Raw genomic sequence first — 22,956 nt, forward strand, 5'->3', positions numbered from 1 at the left:
TAATTATTTTATCAAAATTATTATTTAAAATTTATATTTATTATATACTATTAATTTTTATTTAATAGTTGCCGATTTTTTTCCACAGCAGTTATAATTTAAAAGTTAGAGTACCTTAATCTCAAACAGGACCTAAATTATTTTGAATAGTTACCGAGATTTAGCATTTATTATTACCATATTAGGGATTTCAAGATTACCCACGTATGTAGGAATTGTAATATTGCGGCTGATGCTTTGGTTAAATTTGTTTGTAATATTGCAGCTGATGCTTTGGTTAAATTTGTTCTTAACAGTGGTCGTATCTAGTGTTTTATATGAATGGAGGATTTTTCATAATATTTAACTTGTTTCCTTTAATTATTTCCTAAAAAGTATTTAATAGTGATCAGTGTTTAGTGTCTTATATAAATGGAGGATTTTCGATAATGTTTAACTTATTTCCTTTAATTTTTATATTATTACCAAAATAAAAATTTATTGGTTTTACTCGAAACAATAAATATTGAATTAACTTTTATATTTAAAACAATTTTAGGAGAAAAAAAAGCACCAGATGGGCAGCAGTGCCATCACCGGACGGGCTATGGAGTAAGATAAATAAAAAGCAAATAAATCAACTAATTATTTCGTGGCATTGAAGATAGGTGTTGTAGAATTGTCAACGAGAAGATATATTTTTAGGAAAAAACGATGAACCCCTAACGTTTAGAAAAAGAGATATAAAACTCCTTAACATTTCAAAAAAAACATATAACCCCCTATTTTTATTATTAAATTCTATTTATTTTAATAGTAAATTTATATTAAATTTATAATTATTAACATGTCCCTATAATAAATAATTTAATATATTAAGTTAAGACCATGTCATTGATAACGTGTATAATGAAATCAACAACTTTTTATTTAAAATTTAAAATTGAGTTATAATTACCTTTTATCCAAATTATTCACTCTAAATTACGAATATACCATTCTCAATGATAAGATGATAAAAAATGATAAATAATAGGCAAAATTAAAATCAAATTTATCATTAAGAAGGGTATGTTCGTAACGTAGAGTGAATAATTTGAGTAAAAAATAATTATATCTTAATTTTAAGTTTTAAATTAAAATTATTAATTTCATTATACTCATAATATGTCTTAAGCCATATATTAAATTATTTATTATAGGTACATAATAGTAATTATAAATTAAAAATAAATTTATTATTAAAATAAATAAAATTTAATAATAAAAATAGAGGTTATATATATATATATATATTTGAAACGTTAATTTTCTAAGCGCCAGGAGTTCATTATCATTTTCCCTATACCTTTTATACGTGCTTCAAATTTAGAACGCGAAGACCCCGTCTCGTAGGCCACGTAGACAAATTCCAGTAAATTTCTGATGCTACCTTCAATAGCACCGCATATGCTCGATTACTACCCATTTATGACAAAGTAAGGCATCTGTACATTCTGAAAACAACTTAAAATAAGATAAAATTTGAAGTCCAATATTAAAACCCAGCACTTCGGCAGAAAAATTTAGGCAAGATTCTCATGTATGTCTGCGTTACACGACTTATATATTCTTCTTGTACATGAAATTTATTGTTAAAATTAAAGCAGATTGATGTTAGTCGGGACTCAGGAAACTTCTAGAAATTAAACATTCGATATTTTAACTCCCACCTACCTTCATGGCTTCATATATATATATATATATATACACATATAGGAGGCTGTTCCAACAGCCTCTTTTAATTGTTTTGGGTTTGGCTGACCATGTGCAGTCACATATGGTCTTTGGATTCAAATCCAAAGGACACCAGTCTCTCCCCCGGACATTGTTCCAATTCGGAATCTCGGATTGAAACAGTACTATATAAATAAATATATATATATATATATATATATATAACTTTTAAAACTTATTTAAGTTGTTATTTTTTCGTTTTAATTAAATGAAATAGTTACCGTTTGGTTGCCATTGCCCCCAAATTGAGTCGCCAACAAAGAGCCTCATTTTAATGCACACACACGTTCGAAATGGTTTTAATTCAGTCGGCGTCCAGCCATATTTTCTTGCCATATTTTCACTAGTTTCATACCAAAATTCAACAAATTTGAGTCTAAAAGACAAAAAAAAAAAAAAAAAAAAAATCATTTGCTAGCAGTTCATGAGAATTTCCATTGCCTTAAGGCAAAGGGCAATCATATACTTTAAGATTTATTTCACCATTTCTTAAGTTTATCCAAGTTTGAAGAGAAGATTGTTAAGTCGAGAAACAAAGCAAGTCAATGTATATATATATATATATGTTGTATTACAAAATACGTTACAGAAGTAAGACAATACAATTACTTTCACATTTCTTCTTTTCGTTGTAATTTGACATTTTGTGTGGGTATGAGAGTAGGTAATGGACCAATATACTTAAAAAAAAATTTTGACATTGACTTCGCAACATTGACGTTTTATATATTTTATGTGAAGGTAATTTTTTTCATTAACCATAATGTTGGGTAAGAAGTTTGAAAAAATAAAAAAAATGTTTGGTTAGAATAGCACTCGTGAGAATTTGGCTCAGGTGGAAACCCCCTTGTTAGCGTACATTTTTGTATTAAAAAATGAGGGTGTGGCAATTACGACTTCATGGGCGTAATACTCACAAATTTCGTTAGTAAAGCTGAAATTTAAGTCTCATTGTCTATTAAGGTGTTGTGCCTTAAAAATTGTGCTTATTATAAAAAAGAGAAAGTTATAGTTATGAAATAAATATTGATATTATGTCATAAATATAATTTTAAATAATAATTTTAATAAAAATAGTCATTACATTATAAGTTTTTTCGTTGTATATGTATGAAATAAAATTAACTTAATTTTTAAGTCATAGCAATTCTTATGCACCAAGTACTTTAATCTGCCAAATCGTAAGACTAAACAGGACCTCAATCCCCTTCCAATGCTAAATGAACCAAAAAAAAGTGATAATCTTATCTCTTTTATATTTGAGTTTAAAATTTAATTTTTCGTTTTTTAAGTTTTGTGCATATTATGGCTCAATTTTCAGTGACAGTAGAGAATAAAGGCTGATGCTTAATATATATATATATATATATATATATATATATATTTATACAATGGAGCCCGGTAAAAATAAGGGCAGAACAGAACGGGGAACAGAGTTCCCATTCACAACATTACATAACAGGCTGATGCTTGATACATGATGTTTCTCATTGATGTCCGAACCTGAGACAAAACAAAAATAAGTAAATGAATCTAATGACTTAATTAAAAAAAAAAGCCACCCAGAACCCCAAAGTAATATGTTTGTTTATATGGAGATAAATAGTGTGTTATAATATTCACCAAAATTAATGTGTTATATAAATACTTTTATCACGATAACTGGGTTCCGTGGCTGATTCTCTTCGGACAGTCTCGCCGAGGACAATTAATGCTTGATGATACTTTAGTTTCTGCTTTGTTGTTGGATGGGAGTTCTTGGAATTTGCCATTATTGCATCAGCATTTAGCTATGGATGTTTTTTACATTATCAAGCGGAAGTTGCCACCTCAGAGAGTTGCAGCTACAGAATCCTGTCGCATTTTGATTAACACGAGTACTTGGTCAAATCAGGTTACCACTGCGGTTTGTATTTTCGGGATATCAATTGTGCTGCATCGTTCGGTGGAGTTTCTCGGCGATGGAGGGCTATATAAGAGCTAGTTGTTCTTCCAAAGGTTAATATCTTCTATGGTGTGCTCTCTCTGATTTACTCCATTCAATGCTAGTTAAAAGGGTGGTTGCCGATTCCAGGTGTAAGTTATGTAATGAGATGTGTGAGATTAATCTGAATGCCTTGTTTTATTCTGAATGTACAGAGGAAGTGTGGCAGTTGACTTGACTCAGTTTGAGGGGATTTTGATGTGTAGTTCTTTTGTTATCACGTGGGAATCGTTTCAATATTATGTTTCGATTTGAACTAATGGAGAGCTCAGCTTGCTGGTTTTAATTATGCGGGGCAGTTTGGAGTGTAAGAAATAAAATGCTTTGTGAGGGTGTTCATGACAAAGTTGCTTGTGTTGTGGCTGTTGGAGAATTTCGAATATGGAGGCAGAGAACAAAAAAATTTCTTAGGATTTTAGACGTGTTTGCACACTTTACTTTAAGATTTTATTTGTCCTCACCAATCTTGGTTTGTTATAGAGTTTTAATGACAAATTACCCCCAAAATATAACAAATTCTGAATACAATCTTTAACAAATAAGATTGTATTTCAGAACACAAAAAAAATCTATAATTATCTGGTATATTAATCTAATGTATGTGTCTATTTTAATGAAGAAGATGTTTTTATGAAAGATTACAACCATTAGAAATTATACTTCTTCAAAGACACTCTTTGGTTTGAAATTTGCATCCATTCATAATTGAAATTTCAAGCTTGCTAACCGTTTATACAGTTGACGCAAAAATATGCTTTCTGGAAGAAAACGGTTAGCCGTTTTCTCAATAGCGGTAAACCGTTTTATTCTAGAATGTCAAAATAAGTTACTTTCTGAAAATAAACGGTTAGTTATTTTCTGCAGAACATAAAACATGCTCTCTGAAATTAAACGGTTAGTCGTTTTCTCCAAAAACGACAATCCGTTTCATTCCAGGATGTCAAACCAAAATTGAAAAATATTACAATCTTTCTTACAGGGGCTAGGATAGAGGGGATGTGGTCTAATTTTCATCGATATGGTGGGAAATCTGGGCATGATATTTTTACTGACTCTTATTTGGTGGTTAATGTCTCGCAGCCACCTATTCATGGGGTGGTTTGAGCTTAACACCGATGCAGCTGTTGATGTTTAAGCTTGGGCAGGTTGGTTTTGCAGCTGTAGTGCATAATCAGGATGGTGTGGTTATGGTATCAACGATCGATTTTAGGGTTAGTTCAAATGATTTTAGGGTTGGTTAAGTTTGTTCTTAACCTAGGTTGTATCTAGTGTCTTAAATGAATGGAGGATCTTTCATAATTTTTAATTTGTTTCCTTTAATTGTTTCTTAAAAAGTATTTAACAGTGGTCAGTGTTTATGTAAATGGAGGATTTTCCATAATGTTTAATTTTTATATTATTACCAATATAAAAATTTATTGATTCTACTCGAAACCATAAATTTAGAATTAATTTTATGTTTAAAACAATTTTAGGAGGGAAAAACACCAGCTGGGCAGTAGTGCCATCACCCAGTGGGCTTTGCCAACACAGCCTAGCCGCTGGAAATCAGACCCATACAGGCCTTAAAAGTTAAGGCTCTTGGACACGACCCAATTCAGAAGATGTCGGTCGTGTTCGGCCTAATTGGACAAAGTTTGGAATTTCAAGATAGGCCGTTCACAGACTGAGAAGCATGTGCCTCTTAATTCGCCGAACTCTTGTGGCTTACAAATATATATTCTTGTTGGACCACTTAAAAGCACATTAAAAAACTTAACAAAAAGAATTAGCTGTTCCGTAAGTCTTAAGTGTATGTAAAACAAAATGTTGACACAATAAAAATTAAAGTATTGACCCTCATAATATATAAAAGGAATGAAAGAATAATAGTTTAAATCTCAATGGTCTTTTGATTAAGAGCCATGTATCTCCATCTCTCTTTCTCCACAAAATCTGCATCCAAGAATCTTGAAACAAATGCCCAAAGCCTGTATGTATCTTCAAAATTTGTCAAACATCCCAGAGCAGCCGTTGCAACAGATACCCCAGATCGTGTTTCATTTGTTCCACTTCTTGTCTCCAGTACTCTCACCCTTTCTTGTTCATACTCGCCGGAGAAAAAAATGTTCTGCAGAAATCCACAACTTAGAGAGATGTTATGTCTATCTGCAAGCTTCTGTACGAGTGCAGGATCAATCTTGGTGCCGTTCCAATCAAACACATTGAATGCTAGAGATGGCCCTCGGTCAAACATTACCTCTGGTCCATAGATTCTGACAAGGGGAATCCCGGTCTCTGAGTGTGGATGATGGAGATTCATTAGTGCATTTGCTAACCAGTTGATCAAGTACCTTGCTCTGTTGCTTATAAGTATTAGGCCTAATGCATCTGCATGATCCAGGCCTTTGCATTCGACTAGTTTTGAGCTTTCACCACTAATGCTGCTTTCCGGGAATTTGGATTGGGAAGATTCATCGAGTGTCTCTAATTCAATGATTTCAGAAAATGATGGCTCCTTGCGTAGCTCAGAAGTGCTTACAGTTACATCTTTCTGAGGCTCTACCACTGATTGTCTCACAGGAGGGACAAGACTTACAATCCCCATGATTGTGGATACACTTGAAGTTGAGCCGCTTAAGACTGAAGCACTGGATTTCTTGACAAACAAGCAACCGAACCCGGATGGGTTTTCTCCAAAAATCTTGTAAAATGAGCAAATGAGAAAGTCTGGCTTAAAGAGTGAGAGGCCTAAGGTGTCCATGTCTTTAGACCCCAATGCTGTTGCATCAAGCAACACATGCCACCCCTTTTCTGCAGCCACACTCATCCACATGTAAGAATACCTGGCTCCGGTCACCTTTGATTGAAGTGGGAAAACAAATAGCCCCCTTTTCTTCTTCTTCTTCTTCTTCCTCTTGCCGACTATCTTCTTCATCAATTTTCCCGAATGAATTCTTAGATTAGGCCATGCGAACTCTGCTGATGATACTCGTGCTCCTCGCTTTTTGGAGCTTTCAATCATCAACGCAGCTGCCTCATTTTCATGGTCATAAACGGTGAGAAGTCTTGGATTAGAATAAAATGGGTAAGATTCTGCCAGAAGCTTAAACGCTGATGATTGGTTGGCCGTGAACACCAAAGTGTAATCATCTTCAGAGATGTTCATGAAATCCATGATTCTTTTCCTGATTTTGGATTCCAATTCTGATTCTTCACTACCATATTGCAACCAAGAATTTAAGCTCACTGACCTGTAGCAAATGTCAAAGAATGGCGGCTCTAATTGCACTGATGGAAGAGGAGAAGACGACGACGTCGAGGCAGCTGATGAATGTACGTTTGAAGAACAACTGTGCATCTGAGAGTAAGAGAAGAGACCGTGGCCAATGTAATCAAAACAGACATAGTTGTTCAAGGAGAGATGAAAATAGTCTTGAGCTCGGATTCGGTCAGCCTGATCGGTTTGCAAGTATTGTGGGAACACTCTAGTGAAGTTAGCAAATGATTCTTGCAATGAAGGGAGGGACTCATGGTTGGTGAATTGAGCATTTGGGAAAAGAGAGGAAGTTATAGTAGCTTTGAACTCATGCCGGGCGGCGGCCGCGGTTCTCGGAGACTTTGGAGCTTCAAGTTCATGAGGGTGATGATGATGGTCCAAAGGAAGGCCATGAAATGGATTTGGACAGCAACCACGGCAGCAGGCTTCTGATAAGGCCTCTCCTGTGCAAGGTGAAAGCATTCTGTTTTTCTACTTCTCCTCTCGCAACTTATTTATTTGCTTTTGTTTTTAGTTCTTCTCAGTTGAAGTCATCCAATGAACTCCGGTTGTTGGATTGGATGGATATTATGGAATAATGTCTTCGTTGATTTTGCCGTATCGAGCAAGTAGTTTCCGTTGACTCGGTCTTCCATTGATTACTGACAAGCATTTGGGCCGTACTTTGCCAGCTGACTTCAGAATTGTTAAGCTCGTTTTGGTTAAACTGTTAACTGAAACCATTTATTGGTGGTGTTGAACTTTTGTATTTAGTGAACAACAAAGCTCAACGTACTGTCATATTAACCTTATACTAACTTGATCAGGTCAGGGCAACGGTATATAAAAGACGGAATTGAAGTACGATCACATAATTATTTTACGGCGTTGAAAAAAAAATAAAATTGACTATAATTTTAAACCTGATGAAAAAAAAAATTAAAAATTAATGACCAAAGATGCTCTGGGCATATGCTGGCATGCAAAAGAACAAGCAGAAAAGGGCAAGGAGAGATTTTGAGACTCGATAGTGGCCGGCAAAAGAGGGCAAATCCATGTTCCGAATGGTGGCACAGTGGGCGATAGCTGTACTGGCAGTATACCCACCTTCAGCAATTTCATGTGATGACATAAATACGTACTTTCCAAGTCGATGTTATCAAGACTTAAGAAAGGTCAGCTTCAAAAATTTCAACTGCACCTTTTTGTGACCGCTAATATTTGGACATTTCTACAATGTGTAAAATCATAAACGACACGGTTGGACGAATTGATACGTCTTTTCCTGAATTATGCTTAGGAGCTTGTAAGAAATGCATAGAAGCTGTCGAAAAGAGAGAATTAGGATGGCGATTAATTTAAGTTTCCAATTATTTAAAGGAAAGGTCCACACAACACATGTACAAGTTAAAAAAAATTAAAAAAAAAAAACTGAAATTGTTGAGAGTGGGATTTGAACCCACGCCCTTTCGGACCAGAACCTTAATCTGGCGCCTTAGACCAACTCGGCCATCTCAACCGTTTGTCTTATTGTTCAATAAGAAAATATAATTCTTAATAATATTTGCGGGGAAGGAGTTCAAAAATCAAAAGTAACAAAGGTTACATGATGGTCTCCACTTCACTTGTGGATGTGTTTTTTACCCATCAAATAAAACAAGAAACCAAAGGCCGGGTGCGTTAGCCCAAATCAGATGTGATTAGAAAGATCAAACATAACTCTCATCTCTCATGTGATCATCTAGCTCAAATTTTCTTGCTATTGCTTACAGCCAAGAGGTCGGAAAATTCATACAACTTGGTCTGTGATCAGATAGATTAGCTCGTCGAGCCGAGTGGTAATCCATGTGCCCTTTTGAGTCTTGAGGGCACAAGTTTGAGACCCGGTAGTAGATTAGTTTAATTTTCGTTCACACCAACGATTAGCGTACTCTCACATACGTTAGCCAAATCAGAAGAAAGGAACAACTTTGAATTGTCTTAATTTTCTACAAGCAGCAACTCAGGCAAAGCTCCTTCAACCACTCATCATTCTTCCTCAACCATTCAAACAATCCAAGCTTGAAGAATCAAGTAACAATTAATTGATGGAGGAGGCGGCCGCAAGAACAGCAATCATCTAAAGCATTTCAAGCAACCACCACAATTTATTGTAAAAGAACTTATCAACTCTTTTTTTCTTCTTTTTAAATATTTTTACAGTTAATGCTGCAGTTGTTGTAGACTAAAATGATCATCACCTCAATCTTAACCACACAACCCATCCAACAAGTTAATTCTCAATATGGTTGAGAACACCAGGGGTGGACCAACGTTGTTTTTATTGATGATGATAATTTCGATACCATTTAGTCAATCTGAATTCCAAAATGTCATATTCTAATGTTTGACAATTCATCAGTCACAACGGATGGGTTTTGACTTTATTTAATAAATACATAGAGAAATCTAGAATAATCCAAACTAGGCAGCGAAAATCAACAACCAAATATATTTGAAAAGCCCACCTCTCAAAGATTTTGTAGACCAATAAGAAAGAATAGGAGGAAAAAATAGAGTAGTACTAATTAGAAATGATAACGTTGGGGTATTGGTTAGGAGGAATAATTAATCAATTAATTAACATGAATCTCGTTTAAGAGATTATTAGAAATGAGAACACCATGAGTTGACGAAACAAATACCATATATGATACAGAAAGAAATAATATTTTCTTCAAACACGAGCAGCCAAGTAACATGTGCATAAAACCAGCAAGTGAAGCTATAGTGTCGCTCGTTTGTTGTAGTAAAATGAGAAACTTGGACACTAAATTAACAAAGCATCATCATCTTTCCCCACATATATTTCAATGCAAACTGTTACATTAATTAATTCCGTGGAATAAAGCTATTGGCAAACTCTTAATTATCAGTGTATGTATCATTATATATGGACATGATCATGAATATGTTGAATTTCAATCAGTTCATGCATGTGACACCTCAACATTATGATAAATAATATATATATATATTTTCATTTATGTTACATATCCATCTGCCGGTTTAAGATAATTGAAGAAGCCGTTATTGCATCTATAGCTTCTTCACTGATCAGACTATCAAATCCAAATTTGGATATGGCAGGCATCGTATTTGATCAGATTAAACAATTGCACAACAATCGCAATACATACCTCATGGCTAGCACAATATAAAAATTGCAGTGCTGATATAAATATAGTAAGAAAATGAAGCATAAATATATACATTTTTCTGATGATCATACCTTCGTATGCACATGGAAATACTGCATATATATATATATACTTAATTTAGCCGTTGAAATTATTTAAAAGCTGAAGCAGTTATAGGGCAACTCTCCTTTGGCAGGTCATTGAAAAAATAGAACAATAATTAGAATAGGCACCATATAAATATATATTATATGATCTTTGCCCTTGGCCATCACCTGCCAAAGGAGAGAAGCCCTACAACTAAATCGCTTACTGCTTCTGCTTGCTTCAGTCAACTCTAAATTTTACTGAACTGAAGCTGCGTATTTATAGGCCCTTCTTTAAGGGCAGGGAAGGGAACTACTCACCACCCTCTAGAGATATGAAAACGGAATAAACGGTTGAAGAAATAGGATATGCCATGGATGAAATATCTTTTTAGCGCATGCTTTCTACGCATTATATTCTATGAGACTATGAGAGTCGATTTTTCTTTTCATCTGAAAAGCCGCTGTCATCAAATTAACGTTTGATGTGTGAGAGAGAGATTCCAATTCTAATTAGACACACAGTGATCTTCTTTCAATCTCTCTCTCTCTCTCCCCCCATATAAATTCATTCATGTATGGTGAAAGTGAAAGTGAAAAGTGATGAAGAGAATTGAAGAAGAGAAAAAGGAGTACTCTTGAAGAGAGCAGATGCCTTTGCCTACTTTATTCTGGCAAGCAAATCCTCGGCCTCGGGGTATATCCTATGACATATTCTTTCTCATCATTTTGAGTTTCTTTATGATTTTTCTTTTTTCTCTTGGTCTTGGCTTTTGGGAGTGTGGAATTCCAAATAACCCTAATTTTTTCATCGTCGTCGTCGTCCAATCAGAATAGTTCCCAGGGAATATCAAATTAATCTTTTTTGCCAATTAAAAGGGGGAAATAAAGAAATTAAAAAAAAAAAAAAAACTCGAGTAACATAAAACTTTGCATTTACCGAAAATAAAACCACCTTCAAACTCGCAGTTTATTAACTTTTTTTTTTAATTACAAATTCAATAAAACTCACAGAATTCACATTTTATTTTTTATTTTTTTAAAGTTCAAATCAAGAAGACAAACATCAAATTAACATATATATGATGATGAATTGATGATTGACATTACTTTGAATCGTTGCTTGCAAGTCTCTCCCTCAGTATCCTGACTCCCATGTACCTTCAACATATCACAACACAACAAATTAATTAAACCTCACATAAACTTACCAAAATATTGCTTACGTATTTGCCTGTGGTCAGGTTAACGTACCTTCCAAGCATCATGACCGTTGCTTGCGGATTAGTCCCCGGGGAGTAATAAAACGTGGATCCGTCGACGACCCTCAATGCATCAACCCCAAGAACCTTATAATCATGATCAACAACCTTACCAACTTGGCAACCTCCATGATAATGCCATATGGTCATCACTGTGTCCCTGCAAAATTGTTCCAGTGATGTTGACGCATTGCTGTGTTTCGGCAGCAAATTCAACGGCATACTAGCAGTCATGTTTAGCAGTGTTTCCACCGACATATTATCGTATTTAAACCTAGAAAAAGATTTTGATTCAATTATTTTCTCTATGGTTGAGATGCCCTGTACGCATCTTTGTAAGTCTTCAGGTTCCTTGAAGTAATTGAATGTGACGGACGGGTTATCGTTCGGGTTACGGGTTCGGAGCTCCAAATGGCCCGTGGATTCTGGGCCCACAATCTTTTCGAAAATGAATCCGCCTCTGTAAGGTCTTGGCGATGGCGACCCACCGGCGAAGTTTACGCCACTTGCGCCTTCTATGTAGCTTCCAAACTGGGTAATTCCGACGACCTGGATGAGGGAAACCTCCACCGGAACTGGGGACGGTACAAAAATGGCATTCATGGGATTATCAGACATCCCTTGACCAACCAAGGGCTGGTCCAACACAACCGTGATATTATGGGCCTTGAGGTGTTCTGCTGGGCCCACTCCACTCAGCATTAAAAGTTGTGGGCTTCCCAGTGCTCCAGCTGACACTATGATCTCATTCATAGGCCCATTCCTGAGATATGCTATGTGCTCGGCTCCTGTTGCATCTCTGAAGACCACTCCATGGGCCACTGGCCTTGCCTTTCCTGTTTAAAACTTCAAAATGTCAGTCAATCATCAAGATTGATAGTAGTAGCCGACCATATGGTTGATCTCTTGCGCGCGACACATACCTTTATTTCTGAACAGAATCTTGTGCACAGAGGCATGCAAGAGCACAGTGAGGCCACTGGGATTAGCATACTCCAACAAGTCAGCAGCTGTGTGTCTTTGGTTATTTTGGTCAATTATTGTCCCGCCAATCTTCGTGCCATACAAATGATCGTAAGTGAAGCCATTGTACGGCAACACCCCTACCTCCACCAGCCCATCTCTCAGAGCCGACTGCCACCGCTGCATCGGCGGCCTGAATACCACCTTCTTCTCCACCCACTGGTATGATTCATTCACTAAACGTCCATCCCACCCCTCTTCTCTAATTTAACAAAAGTAAATAAAATCAGGAAAAAAAAAAGTCAGTTCAGTAAAGATTAGGGTTTAAATTGAAGTTTAGCTCGTCTATAATAATTTTATACTTAAGCCCCGGCCCTTGCATCTTAAATTACTAAATAATGACGCTCTAAAGGCTGACGTTGCCACATTGTAACCACTGCCGAATGGTAATTCACAAGCATTACTACCAGTCAGTTACCTGACAAAAGAAGGCTCAGCGCGTGTGTAGAAGCCGGCATTGATGCAAGTGCCGCCTCCTAAAACGCGGGCACGAGTACTGACGACGCCATCTTCGGAGATGAAGCGCTGAGAGGGAGAGGTTGGTGAGAGATCAGCGAGTTCAGCGCTAAAAGAACCCGAGTTGGTGATGTTGGGGTTTCCGTAAGGCGAGTCACCGCGTTCAAGTAGCAACACGGAGGCGTTTTGGGAGAGCGAGGCAGCTAACGGGCAGCCGGCGGTGCCACCTCCGATGACGATGTAGTCGTAGTAGGACACTGGTTTTGCTGCAGTTGCGTTGCGCATGAAACTGTAGTTCGGAGCTGCTGTGTACACAAAAAGTGACGTATAAAATATGGGGATCATAGAGAGGGTCCAGCTATGTAACATACCACATTCTTTTATATTTTCCTAATCCATCATTATATTTAACTTAAAACAAGTGCAATGGCTAAGATGTTTCTGTTGGGTTATTAACATTATACTCCCCAATATTTGCTACAAAATTATAAAAGGAACAAAGCTTAAAATATTGACACATAAATCCACAAATTTACAATTTATTATTCAATAATATTAAAACATTTTAATTATATTTAAAATATAATTAAATAATGTATTACTTAATTATATTATAACATTTAATAAGTAAAAATTGATTATTATTTAACAACTTAATATAACTAATAATAAATACTTAAATAATATTTAAAATAAAAATATAATATAATATTACGTTATTTAATTATATTATAATATTAGTATATAAAAATTAATTATTTTTTAAATATTTAATAAAAAATAATAAATACTTAAATATTAATAAATTGAATAATATTAATTTAAAATTAATAATAATCTAAATAATGATATAAAATATTATTACTTATACTATAGTTAATATTGCACCAAACATGATATTGTATTACAGTTTAATACACGTTAATAACACACACCGTAATACAATGCAGCTAATGTAATACAATATATTGTGTCAAATGACCTTGTTAATTTCACCGATAAATTAATTTATTCTTATATATGAATTAATATTTTTAAATTAATAGTCTTTCTTATTAATTAATTAATTTAATATATAATAAAACCATGTATTAAATACAAACCATATTTTATGATAAATATGAGTATGAAATTGATCTTTTGTTCTTAATTTGTAGTTAATATTTGTTTCATAATCTTATTCAATTTGCAGTAAATAATTTCAATATGTAATAAAAATATATTAATTCACCAATTAATAATTTTTTTTATCGTTTAATAAGAAGGTATCAAAAAGTTTAGAAGCTTTTAATAAGAATTTGGAGGCAAAGCCATTTTATGCTCCATACTTATTTGAAAACGTTTTTCACATCTCATGTTTGATAAATTTGAGTTAGTAATAGAATTTAGTTGCTAATTGCTAGAGATGTGGAACTGAAACTAGTGGGCATGTAAAGAATCCAATAAGTTTTTTTATATCATTTTAATTAATTTATTTAGTATGAATAAAAAATTATTTTTATCAAGAATATATTTGACTTAGGTAAGTGTATGGAGTAGATTTTCTTTTTAAAACTTTAAAGATGGGTGTGTGAATTAATAATTAAAAAATATCCTCACCTTTTGATTTAAGTTTAAAAAATCAAAATAAGTAGGACTAATGAGTCAAAATATAGTATTATCTGATTATTTTCTAATTTTAGAATAAAACGGTGATTGCAGTGTAATTAACCCAAAAGGACAAAAAAAGGTGGTATGTTAACCACGGTGGTAACATAGTAGGATCCTAGATGATATTATTACTTTTTTCAAACATGCATGTGACAAAGTCATGTGTGCACTTATATTAGGACGATAAAATTAACTCTAAAAATCAAAGTAAAATTGCCAATTAAATTAATTTATTACCTTTTTGACATGCACAAAAGTCGTGAAAGAAGAGAAATGTAGCAAGAGTAGCAACAAATGACAATCTCAGGCACCCAAGATCCATGATTTGATGAAATAACAGCTCTCGGTGAGACCTTTTGATCAATTAATTAATTACACACACACACACATATATATATAGGGGGATTACTGTTGTCGAATAAGAAGGCAACAAGCTTTGATACGGTGACGACAAATTCTGCATGCACAACGATTTCTTGCTCACTTTGTCGGGTAAATGGAAGCTAAATTTCCTCAGAAGCGCACACAAGGAATCAGAGAAAATGCGATGCCGCCAAGCCGGAGTCCGCGAATTTTACACAAGCAACATTGGAATGAGCTACTATTTAATTTGCACAGAATTGAGAGGTTGGAGAGATAGAACTGAGTTTCAATGAACAAATGAAACTGATGAAGCTGTATTTATTACTTCAGCTGAATATCAAGGTGCCTATTTGTACATGAAATGAGACTATGAGTGAGAGAAGCAGTCGATACTTGTAAGTTGCGTGTGAGAGGGCTGAACCTTACAGATGCTGTAAGGTAGCCCTCTCCTTTCACTAAGGCTACACCAACCAACTGATACAACTCATCACTATTACCAATTAATTACGCTTGATAATATCTTCTAATGCCTTGATTTTTGGTGCATATTTTTGGAATTAATGGAGATTATGAAATTACGCCGACTGGTTGTACAAAATTGTCTTGATTTCTGGCCATTAGATTTTATTGATTAATGATTTTAGCAAACGGGATACTTTTTAATAAAACTCTCTTATCAATACTATGAAGTAATCTGAGTGTTTTAACTTGTTTTGAGCGTAAGTATATAAATTGTGCCACTACAAAATTGATTTAGGAATTTTTAATAAATATTTCAATTGTAAACATCTGTATGTATGTCTGTAATATAATATTAGAAAAACCGATATATGCAGACTTTGACATCACAAAGTTAATTAAGTTCTTATATATATATATATATATGATGGTAAACATCAATATATTTGTAATGAAAAATGAAATATAGGGGAAAAATAAAATTAAAAATATAAAAAGGTATGGGGAAGATAAGCTTAGGTTAATGCGTGGGGTAGGGGGGATCGCAAGTTCAGCATCAGTTGGATGGAATCTAAATAAATGAACTTCCCGGAAATTTCAAGCAATGCATTGATTACAAGCCACCAATGTCTGTGGCTAAGAGTGTCACAAGAGCATCTCCTCCTCCACGGCTAAAGATCCTCTCCTTATCGAAATTTTTATAAGTTTTTAAAGATTTTATGTTATGTATTTTTAAGTGATAGTGTATAGATAGAATTTAATTTTTTTATTTTTTTATTTATTAACTACCAATTACATATATATATTTTTACTTAGGAGAAGATCAGATTATGAGAGAATCTTGATCCCTCCTCCACAGCCTGTGCTTTCGGTACATTATACACGATGAAAGCAGAACACGTTAATTTCACTGCTTGATTATGTGGTGCTTTTCCATTTTTGATTTCTTTGTTTAATGTGCAGGTCTCGGTGCATGTGCAAGAGATCGTTAAAGAATATATTTACTTCTAAATGTATAATGTTGAAAGGATTAGTAGTACATATATATATCTTAAGAAAAAGAAATTAAGAACATGTTATTTTGCGTGTCTAGATCTTCGCTGGTGTAAACAAATAAAAGTTTCATATAATTAACCAAAAATGGGTCGATAAAAGTGACATTGGCATGACGAGAAGCTTTTGATTAGTGTCAACGCACTCTCCACCAGAAATGGCTGCAAAAGTGACAATCAATATCAATATTACTGTAAGATTACATGTATCATCTTTTGCGGCGACTTACGTGCCCATTCTGAAATGACACACCTCTGGAACAGCATATAATTATTTACTCGTTCTCTTTGAGGATGAGATGGTCTTGTCGTTATCAAAATTATGATTGGTCAATTTGAAAGTAAGAGTGTGTGATAAAATTCTTTGAAGACACTGTTAAGTCTTTTATATACTAGAAAGCACATAGATACGTCATACACTGTATAATGTTGTTCGGTACTCATAAATTTTCATTCATGACCCTTAAAATATTGATGATGTATTTATTATATGAATTTACAATCTAAAAATTTAGCGTGTCAACAATAGTAAAATTTTGGGCATATAACCAGATTTTTTAGGATGTAGTGAGGGCACTGCACCAAAGTTAGGATACCATATTTCTCAATTAAAGATTTTATTTTTTAAAAAAAAAAACTTGAGTAACATAAAACTTTGCATTTTCCGAAAATAAAACCACCTTCAAACTCACTTTCCATAAATGCAGTTTATTAACTTTTTTTTATTTATTACAAATTCAATAAAACTCACAAAATTCAAATATTCCCTATTATTATTATTTTTTAAAAAAAGTTCAAATCAACGAAAAAAAAATCAAATTAACATATATATGATGATGATTGACATTACTTTGAATCGTTACTTGCAAGTCTCTCACTCAGAATCCTGACTCCCATGTACCTGCAACACATCACAACACAACAAATTAATTAAACCTCACATAAACTTACCAAAATCTTGCTTACGTATTTGCTTGTGGTCAGGTTAACGTACCTTCCAAGCATCATGACCGTTGCTTGCGGATTAGTCCCCGGGGAGTAATAAAACGTGGATCCGTCGATGACCCTCAATGCATCGACCCCAAGAACCTTATAATCATGATCAACAACCTTACCAACCTGGCAACCTCCATGATAATGCCATATGGTCATCACTGTGTCCCTGCAAAATTGTTCCAGTGATGTTGATGAATTGCTGTGTCTGGGCAGCAAATTGACCGGGGCACTGGCAGTCATGTTTACCAGTGTTGGCACTGACATACTCTCGTATTTAAACTTAGAAAAAGATTTTGATTCAATTATTTTCTCTATGGTTGAAATGCCCTGTACACATCTTTGTAAGTCTTCAGGTTCCTTGAAGTAATTGAACGTGACGGACGGGTTATCGTTCGGGTTTCGGGTTCGGAGCTCCAAATGGCCCGTGGATACTGGGCCCATAACCTTTTCGAGAATGAATCCGCCTCTGAAAGCTGGATCATCAAGTGCTTTCATGTTTTCAATTGCTTCGGCTATAGCCTCTGGGGTCCTTTGTTTGGGAGGCACTTTAGACAGCTGTCCAATCTGCATGTGCGAACAAATATTTTTGGAAAATCAGCGTAATGTACCATTTTACCCTCAATCATGCAGATGTTGAGGGTTCTTGAGGAAGCAGATGAGGGCCATTTATAGTTAACACACTGGACTTCAAATGAAATTACGTAAAGGCCTGTTTACAAACGAATTACTTTGCTACTAGGCTAGCCCAAAAGGGGATGAATACTTGTACCTTGGGAGAGAACATGCCATAGTCTCTTGGCGATGGCGACCCACCGGCGAAGTTTTCGCCACTTGCGGCTTCTATGTAGCTTCCAAACTGGGTAATTCCGACGACCTGGATGAGGGAAACCTCCACCGGAACAGGGGACGGTACAAAAATGGCATTCATGGGATTATCAGACATCCCCTGACCAACCAAGGGCTGGTCCAACACAACCGTGATGTTATGGGCCTTGAGGTGGTCTGCTGGGCCCACTCCGCTCAACATTAAAAGTTGTGGGCTTCCCAGTGCTCCAGCTGACACGATGATCTCATTCTTAGGCCCATTCTTGAGATATGCTCTGTGTTTGGCCCCGGTTGCATCTCTGAAGACAACTCCATGGGCCTGTGGCCTTGCCTTTCCTGTTTAAAACTTCAATGTCAATCAATCATCAAGATTGATAGTAATAGCCAACCATTGGTCAATCTCTTACGGGTCACATTCACATACCTTTAATTCTGAACAGAACCTTGTGCACGGTGGCATGCAAGAGCAAAGTGAGGCCACTGGGATTAGCATACTCCAGCAAATCAGCAGCTGTGTGTCTTTGGCCATTTTGATCAAATATTGTCCCACCAATCTTCGTGCCATACAAATGATCGTAAGTGAAGCCATTGTACGGCAACACCCCTACCTCTACCAGCCCATCTCTGACGGCCGACTGCCACTGCCGCATCGGCGGCTCGAATGCCACCACCTTCTCCACCCACTGGTACGATTCATTCACCAAACGTTCATCCCACCCCGTTTCTCTAATTTACCAAAAGTAAATAAAATCAGAAAAAAAAAGTTCAGTGCAGTAAAATTAGAGTTTAAATTGAAGTTTAGCTCGTCTGTAATAATTTTATACTTGAACCCCCTTGTATCTTAAATTACTAAATAATGGCCCTCTAAAGGTTGGCGTTTCTACATTGCATCCCTTGCCGAATGGTATTCACAAGCATTACCACCAGTCAGTTACCTGACATAATAAGGCGCAGCGCGTGTGTAGAAGCCGGCATTGAGGCAACTGCCACCTCCCAAAACGCGGGCACGGGAATTGATGACGCCATCTTCGGAGATGAAGCGCTGCGAGGGAGAGGTTGAGGAGAGATCAGAGAGTGCAGCGCCAAAAGAACCCAAGTTGGTGATGTTGGGGTTTCCGTAAGGCGAGCCACCGCGTTCAAGTAGCAACACGGAGGCGTTTTGCGAGAGCGTGGCGGCTAACGGGCAGCCGGCGGTGCCACCTCCGATGATGATGTAGTCGTAGTAGGACACTGGTTGTGCCGCAGTTGCATTGTGCATGAAACTGTAGTTCAGAGCTGCTGTGTACACAAAAAGTGACGTATATAATTTGGGGATCATATATTACGTTTTTCAAACATGCATGTGACAGAGGCATGTGTGCACATATATTATTAGGATAAAATTAACCGTAAAATTGCCAATTAAATTAATTTATTACCTTTTTGACAGGCACAAAAGTCATGAAAGAAGAGAAATGTAGCAAGAGTAGCAACAAATGACAATCTCAAGCACCCAAGATCCATGATTTCATGAAATAACAGCTCTCGCTGAGGCCTTTTGATCAATTAATTATACACACGCGCACACATATATATATAGAGGGGTATTGCTGTTGTCGAATAAGAAGGCAACAAGCTTTGATACGGTGACGACAAATTCTGCATGCACAAAGATTTCTTGCTCACTTTGTCGGGAAAATGGAAGCTAAATTTCCTCCGAAGCGCACACAAAGATTCAGAGGAAATGCGATGCCGCCAAGCCGGTGTCAGCGAACTTTATACAAGCAACATTGGAATGAGCTACTAATTAATTTGCCCCGAATTGAGAGCTTGGAGAGATGAAACTGACGTTCATTGGAAAAATGAAACTGATGAGGCCATATTTATTACTTCAGCTGAATTTCAAGGTTGCCTTTTTGTACATGAAATGAGACTATGAGAGAGAGAAGCAGTCGATTGTCGGATATTTCATTAAGGCAATACCGACCGACTAATACAACTGTCCTACACTAATATTGCCAATTAATTACGCTTGATAATATCTTCTAATGCCTTCATTTTTGGTACGCAATAAGTGCAAACCAGCAATGATTTTTGCAATTAATGGAGATTATGAAGCAACACCAACTGGTTGTATAAAATTGTCTTGATTTCTGGCCATTGGATTTTATTTATTAACGACTTTAGCAAACAGGATACGTTTTAATAAAAACTCTCTTATCAGCACTATGAAGTAATCCAAGTGTTTTAGGCTTAAATATATAAATTGCGCCACTACAAAATTAATTTAAAAAGTTTTAATAAATATTTTTAGTGTAAATATTTGTATATATGTCTGCGATAAAATATTAAAAAAAAAACTATAAATGAAGACTTTGACATTACAAAGTTAATTAAGTTGTTATATATATAATGAATTATGATGGTAAATATCAGCATATTTTTAATGAAAATAAAATATAGGGGAAAAAATAAAATTAAAAAAAAAATGATATGGGGAAGAAGCTATTAATGGAATCCAACAACTCGTGCACAAGTAGATAAGTTCGTGTTAATGCATGGAGTGTGGGGACCGCAGTTTCAGTATCAGTTAGATGGAATTTAAATAAATGAAATTTCCGGAGATTTCAAGAAAATGCATTGATTACCAGCGACCAATATTTTTGGCTAACTAACAGTGTCAAAAGAGTATCTCCTCCACGAAAAAAGATTCTCTCATAATTTGAGTACTATTTAATTTTAAATTTTTTTTATCATGTATCTTTTAATGATAGTGTATAAGTAAGATTTAATTATTTTATTTTTTATTTATTAACAACCAATCAATAATTGAGTTATTTACTTAGGATATGATCAGATCAAGAAAGAATCATGATTCCTCCTCCACAACTTATGCTTCCAGCACAGTAACACACAATGAAAGCACAACGCATTAATTTCACTACTTCATTTTTTTTTTCCTTACTTAAGATATATACTACTAATCCTTTCAACAATACACATTTAGAACTAAATATTCTCGTACGATCTCTTGAACATGCACCGGGACCTGCCTGCCCGTGTTATTTTTGTGTGTCTAGATCTAGGCATGCGGCTGGTACAAACAATTAAAAGTTTCATATAACCAAAAAATGGGTCAATAAATGTAACAGCCTTTTTAGGCATGAAGAGAAGCGTTTGATTTGTGTCATCGCATACTCAACCAGAAATGGCTGCAGGAGTGACAATTATTATTGCTATTTTAGGATTACATTTATATTTCTATCGTCTTTTGCGGCGAGTTAATTAAAGTTCACTACTACTTTTGCGTGCCCATTCTGAATTGACTCCTCTCTCGAACGGCATATAATTATTATTTACTCGTTCACTTTGCAGATGAGATGGGCCTTTAAATGAGATCTCTCCGTAAAATACATGCAGCCATCCTCGTTTGTAGCCAGGGTATTCAGTTTTTCTTTGCTCCTGTCGTTATCACAGTTATGATTGGTTAATTTAAAAGTAGGAGGAGTGCGTGGTGTTAAACTTTTACTCGAAGGGCGAGAGCCAAAATTAAAAAAATCCAAGGAGCCAAAAATCATAGATACGTCATATGATGTGGTATCCGTACCCAGATCTTGCGTATGTGAAAAGTGAAATACTTCGCCGAAGGAAGACACCTCCATTTCTTAGAGCTTTTAAAAGTACGTACCTACACTGCATAAATTTGGATCAATTGCAGAAAGCAAATGATTAATCGGGACCTTTCTATGGTACAGATTCTGTTAACAAACATCTCCCGTCATGTCATCCCACCATCCGATTTTCTATTGTTTAGTTTCTAACTCCACATCCAACGGCTGATGCTGCAGTCTGTAGCTTACAGATTCTGTAAGCTAGTCAAGTCCGATTAATCGGGGAAGTAGTTCCCAGTAAGACTTTTTACGTGCCATCATTTGCATCAGACGTACTGCCTTTAGTCAGCAAGTATTTAATTCATCTTCTTTTTTTTTTCTTTTTTTTTAAATCTCAAAATTACATCATTTTAAATACCAAATTTACCGCGTTATCCTTAACTTCAAGTTTTTTTCCTTTACACTTACTCGGTCATCAGTTCACTTTCACCATAATTTGTTTTTAAACATATTTCGGCCTTATTTTTTCAGTTCAAAACATCTATCGTTTGGATTATACTTTTTTTCTCTCCTGAGATTTCACTTTTTCGCTGCGCCTTCTTTGCATTTTACGAGCAAATTCGAAATTAAATCTTACAAAAACTAAACTAAATTAATAAATAGTAAAAACTGAATGCATCAAGTTCTTTTTTAAAAAATTATTTTAAGGATAAAATTTTTTTTTTCACACTCTCAACATTTGTGTATAAATTTTTTAATGGAGTAAATCTAAATTTTTAACATCAATATTTATTAATTCAATTTAGTCGAAAGAAATCTTAAAAAAAAAATTGTGCCGAAAGTGAATTGATGGTTGGGTAAAAAAAAAAAGCTTGAAGATAAGGGTAATGTGATAATTTTCTTCTTTAAAGTGATGTAATTATTAAAATTAAAAAATAATGAGTGAAATCTACACAACAATCCAGTTAAGAAGATACATCTCCTTCATAGAAAGAGCTGACTGTCGCTAGCACGCATGTAAAATTATCAAGTAAAGAT

General features: G+C 35.2%; 2 protein-coding genes and 2 non-coding genes across 10 annotated transcripts; all 4 read right to left on the reverse strand.

Moving 5' to 3' along the window:
- Positions 1–5,236: 5,236 nt before the first annotated feature.
- Positions 5,237–8,512, reverse strand: LOC102629386 (molybdenum cofactor sulfurase-like). Its single transcript, XM_052438262.1, has one exon. The coding sequence runs from the start codon at positions 7,458–7,460 to the stop codon at positions 5,613–5,615; it is 1,848 nt and encodes a 615-aa protein (XP_052294222.1). The 5' UTR covers positions 7,461–8,512; the 3' UTR covers positions 5,237–5,612.
- On the reverse strand, positions 8,416–8,496 carry TRNAL-AAG (transfer RNA leucine (anticodon AAG)). Its single transcript has one exon. It is a non-coding gene; the product is annotated as a tRNA-Leu (tRNA).
- A 1,795-nt stretch (positions 8,513–10,307) lies between the features above and the next one.
- MIR399B (microRNA MIR399b) lies at positions 10,308–10,475 on the reverse strand. Its single transcript, NR_129320.1, is given in 1 exon segment — positions 10,308–10,475. It is a non-coding gene; the product is annotated as a microRNA MIR399b (primary transcript).
- Positions 10,476–11,159: 684 nt separating this feature from the next.
- LOC102630146 (protein HOTHEAD) lies at positions 11,160–20,358 on the reverse strand. 7 transcript variants are annotated; one of them, XM_025099386.2, is made up of 7 exons: positions 19,747–20,231; positions 19,264–19,603; positions 18,753–19,054; positions 18,273–18,664; positions 17,502–18,067; positions 17,358–17,408; positions 16,444–16,669 (listed from the first exon to the last, which is right to left on the reverse strand). In XM_025099386.2, the coding sequence occupies exons 1-7, from the start codon at positions 19,829–19,831 to the stop codon at positions 16,645–16,647; spliced, it is 1,761 nt and encodes a 586-aa protein (XP_024955154.2). In that variant the 5' UTR covers positions 19,832–20,231; the 3' UTR covers positions 16,444–16,644. The 7 variants fall into 7 exon arrangements, with proteins under 7 accessions (XP_024955156.2, XP_015385191.3, XP_052294225.1 ...); XM_025099385.2 differs by having other exon boundaries at positions 19,264–19,606; positions 19,747–20,230; XM_052438263.1 differs by lacking the exons at positions 16,444–16,669; positions 17,358–17,408 and adding an exon at positions 11,256–11,403 and having other exon boundaries at positions 19,264–19,606.
- Positions 20,359–22,956: the final 2,598 nt, after the last annotated feature.

Source organism: Citrus sinensis, chromosome 3 (genome assembly GCF_022201045.2).
Source record: "Citrus sinensis cultivar Valencia sweet orange chromosome 3, DVS_A1.0, whole genome shotgun sequence".
In the NCBI taxonomy this organism is placed as follows: Eukaryota; Viridiplantae; Streptophyta; class Magnoliopsida; order Sapindales; family Rutaceae; genus Citrus; species Citrus sinensis.

What these genes read in the sequence shown, in the direction of transcription:
- LOC102630146 (XM_025099385.2), bottom strand. Translation starts at nt 19,831, where the DNA reads ATGGATCTTGGGTGCTTGAGATTGTCATTTGTTGCTACTCTTGCTACA. An exon ending in GGTTCTGTTCAGAATTAAAG is followed by an intron (nt 18,665 to 18,752) that starts GTATGTGAATGT and finishes AGTTTTAAACAG; the next exon opens with GAAAGGCAAGGCCACAGGCC. An exon ending in ACGGTCATGATGCTTGGAAG is followed by an intron (nt 17,409 to 17,501) that starts GTACGTTAACCT and finishes GATGTGTTGCAG; the next exon opens with GTACATGGGAGTCAGGATTC.
- LOC102629386 (XM_052438262.1), bottom strand. Translation starts at nt 7,460, where the DNA reads ATGCTTTCACCTTGCACAGGAGAGGCCTTATCAGAAGCCTGCTGCCGT.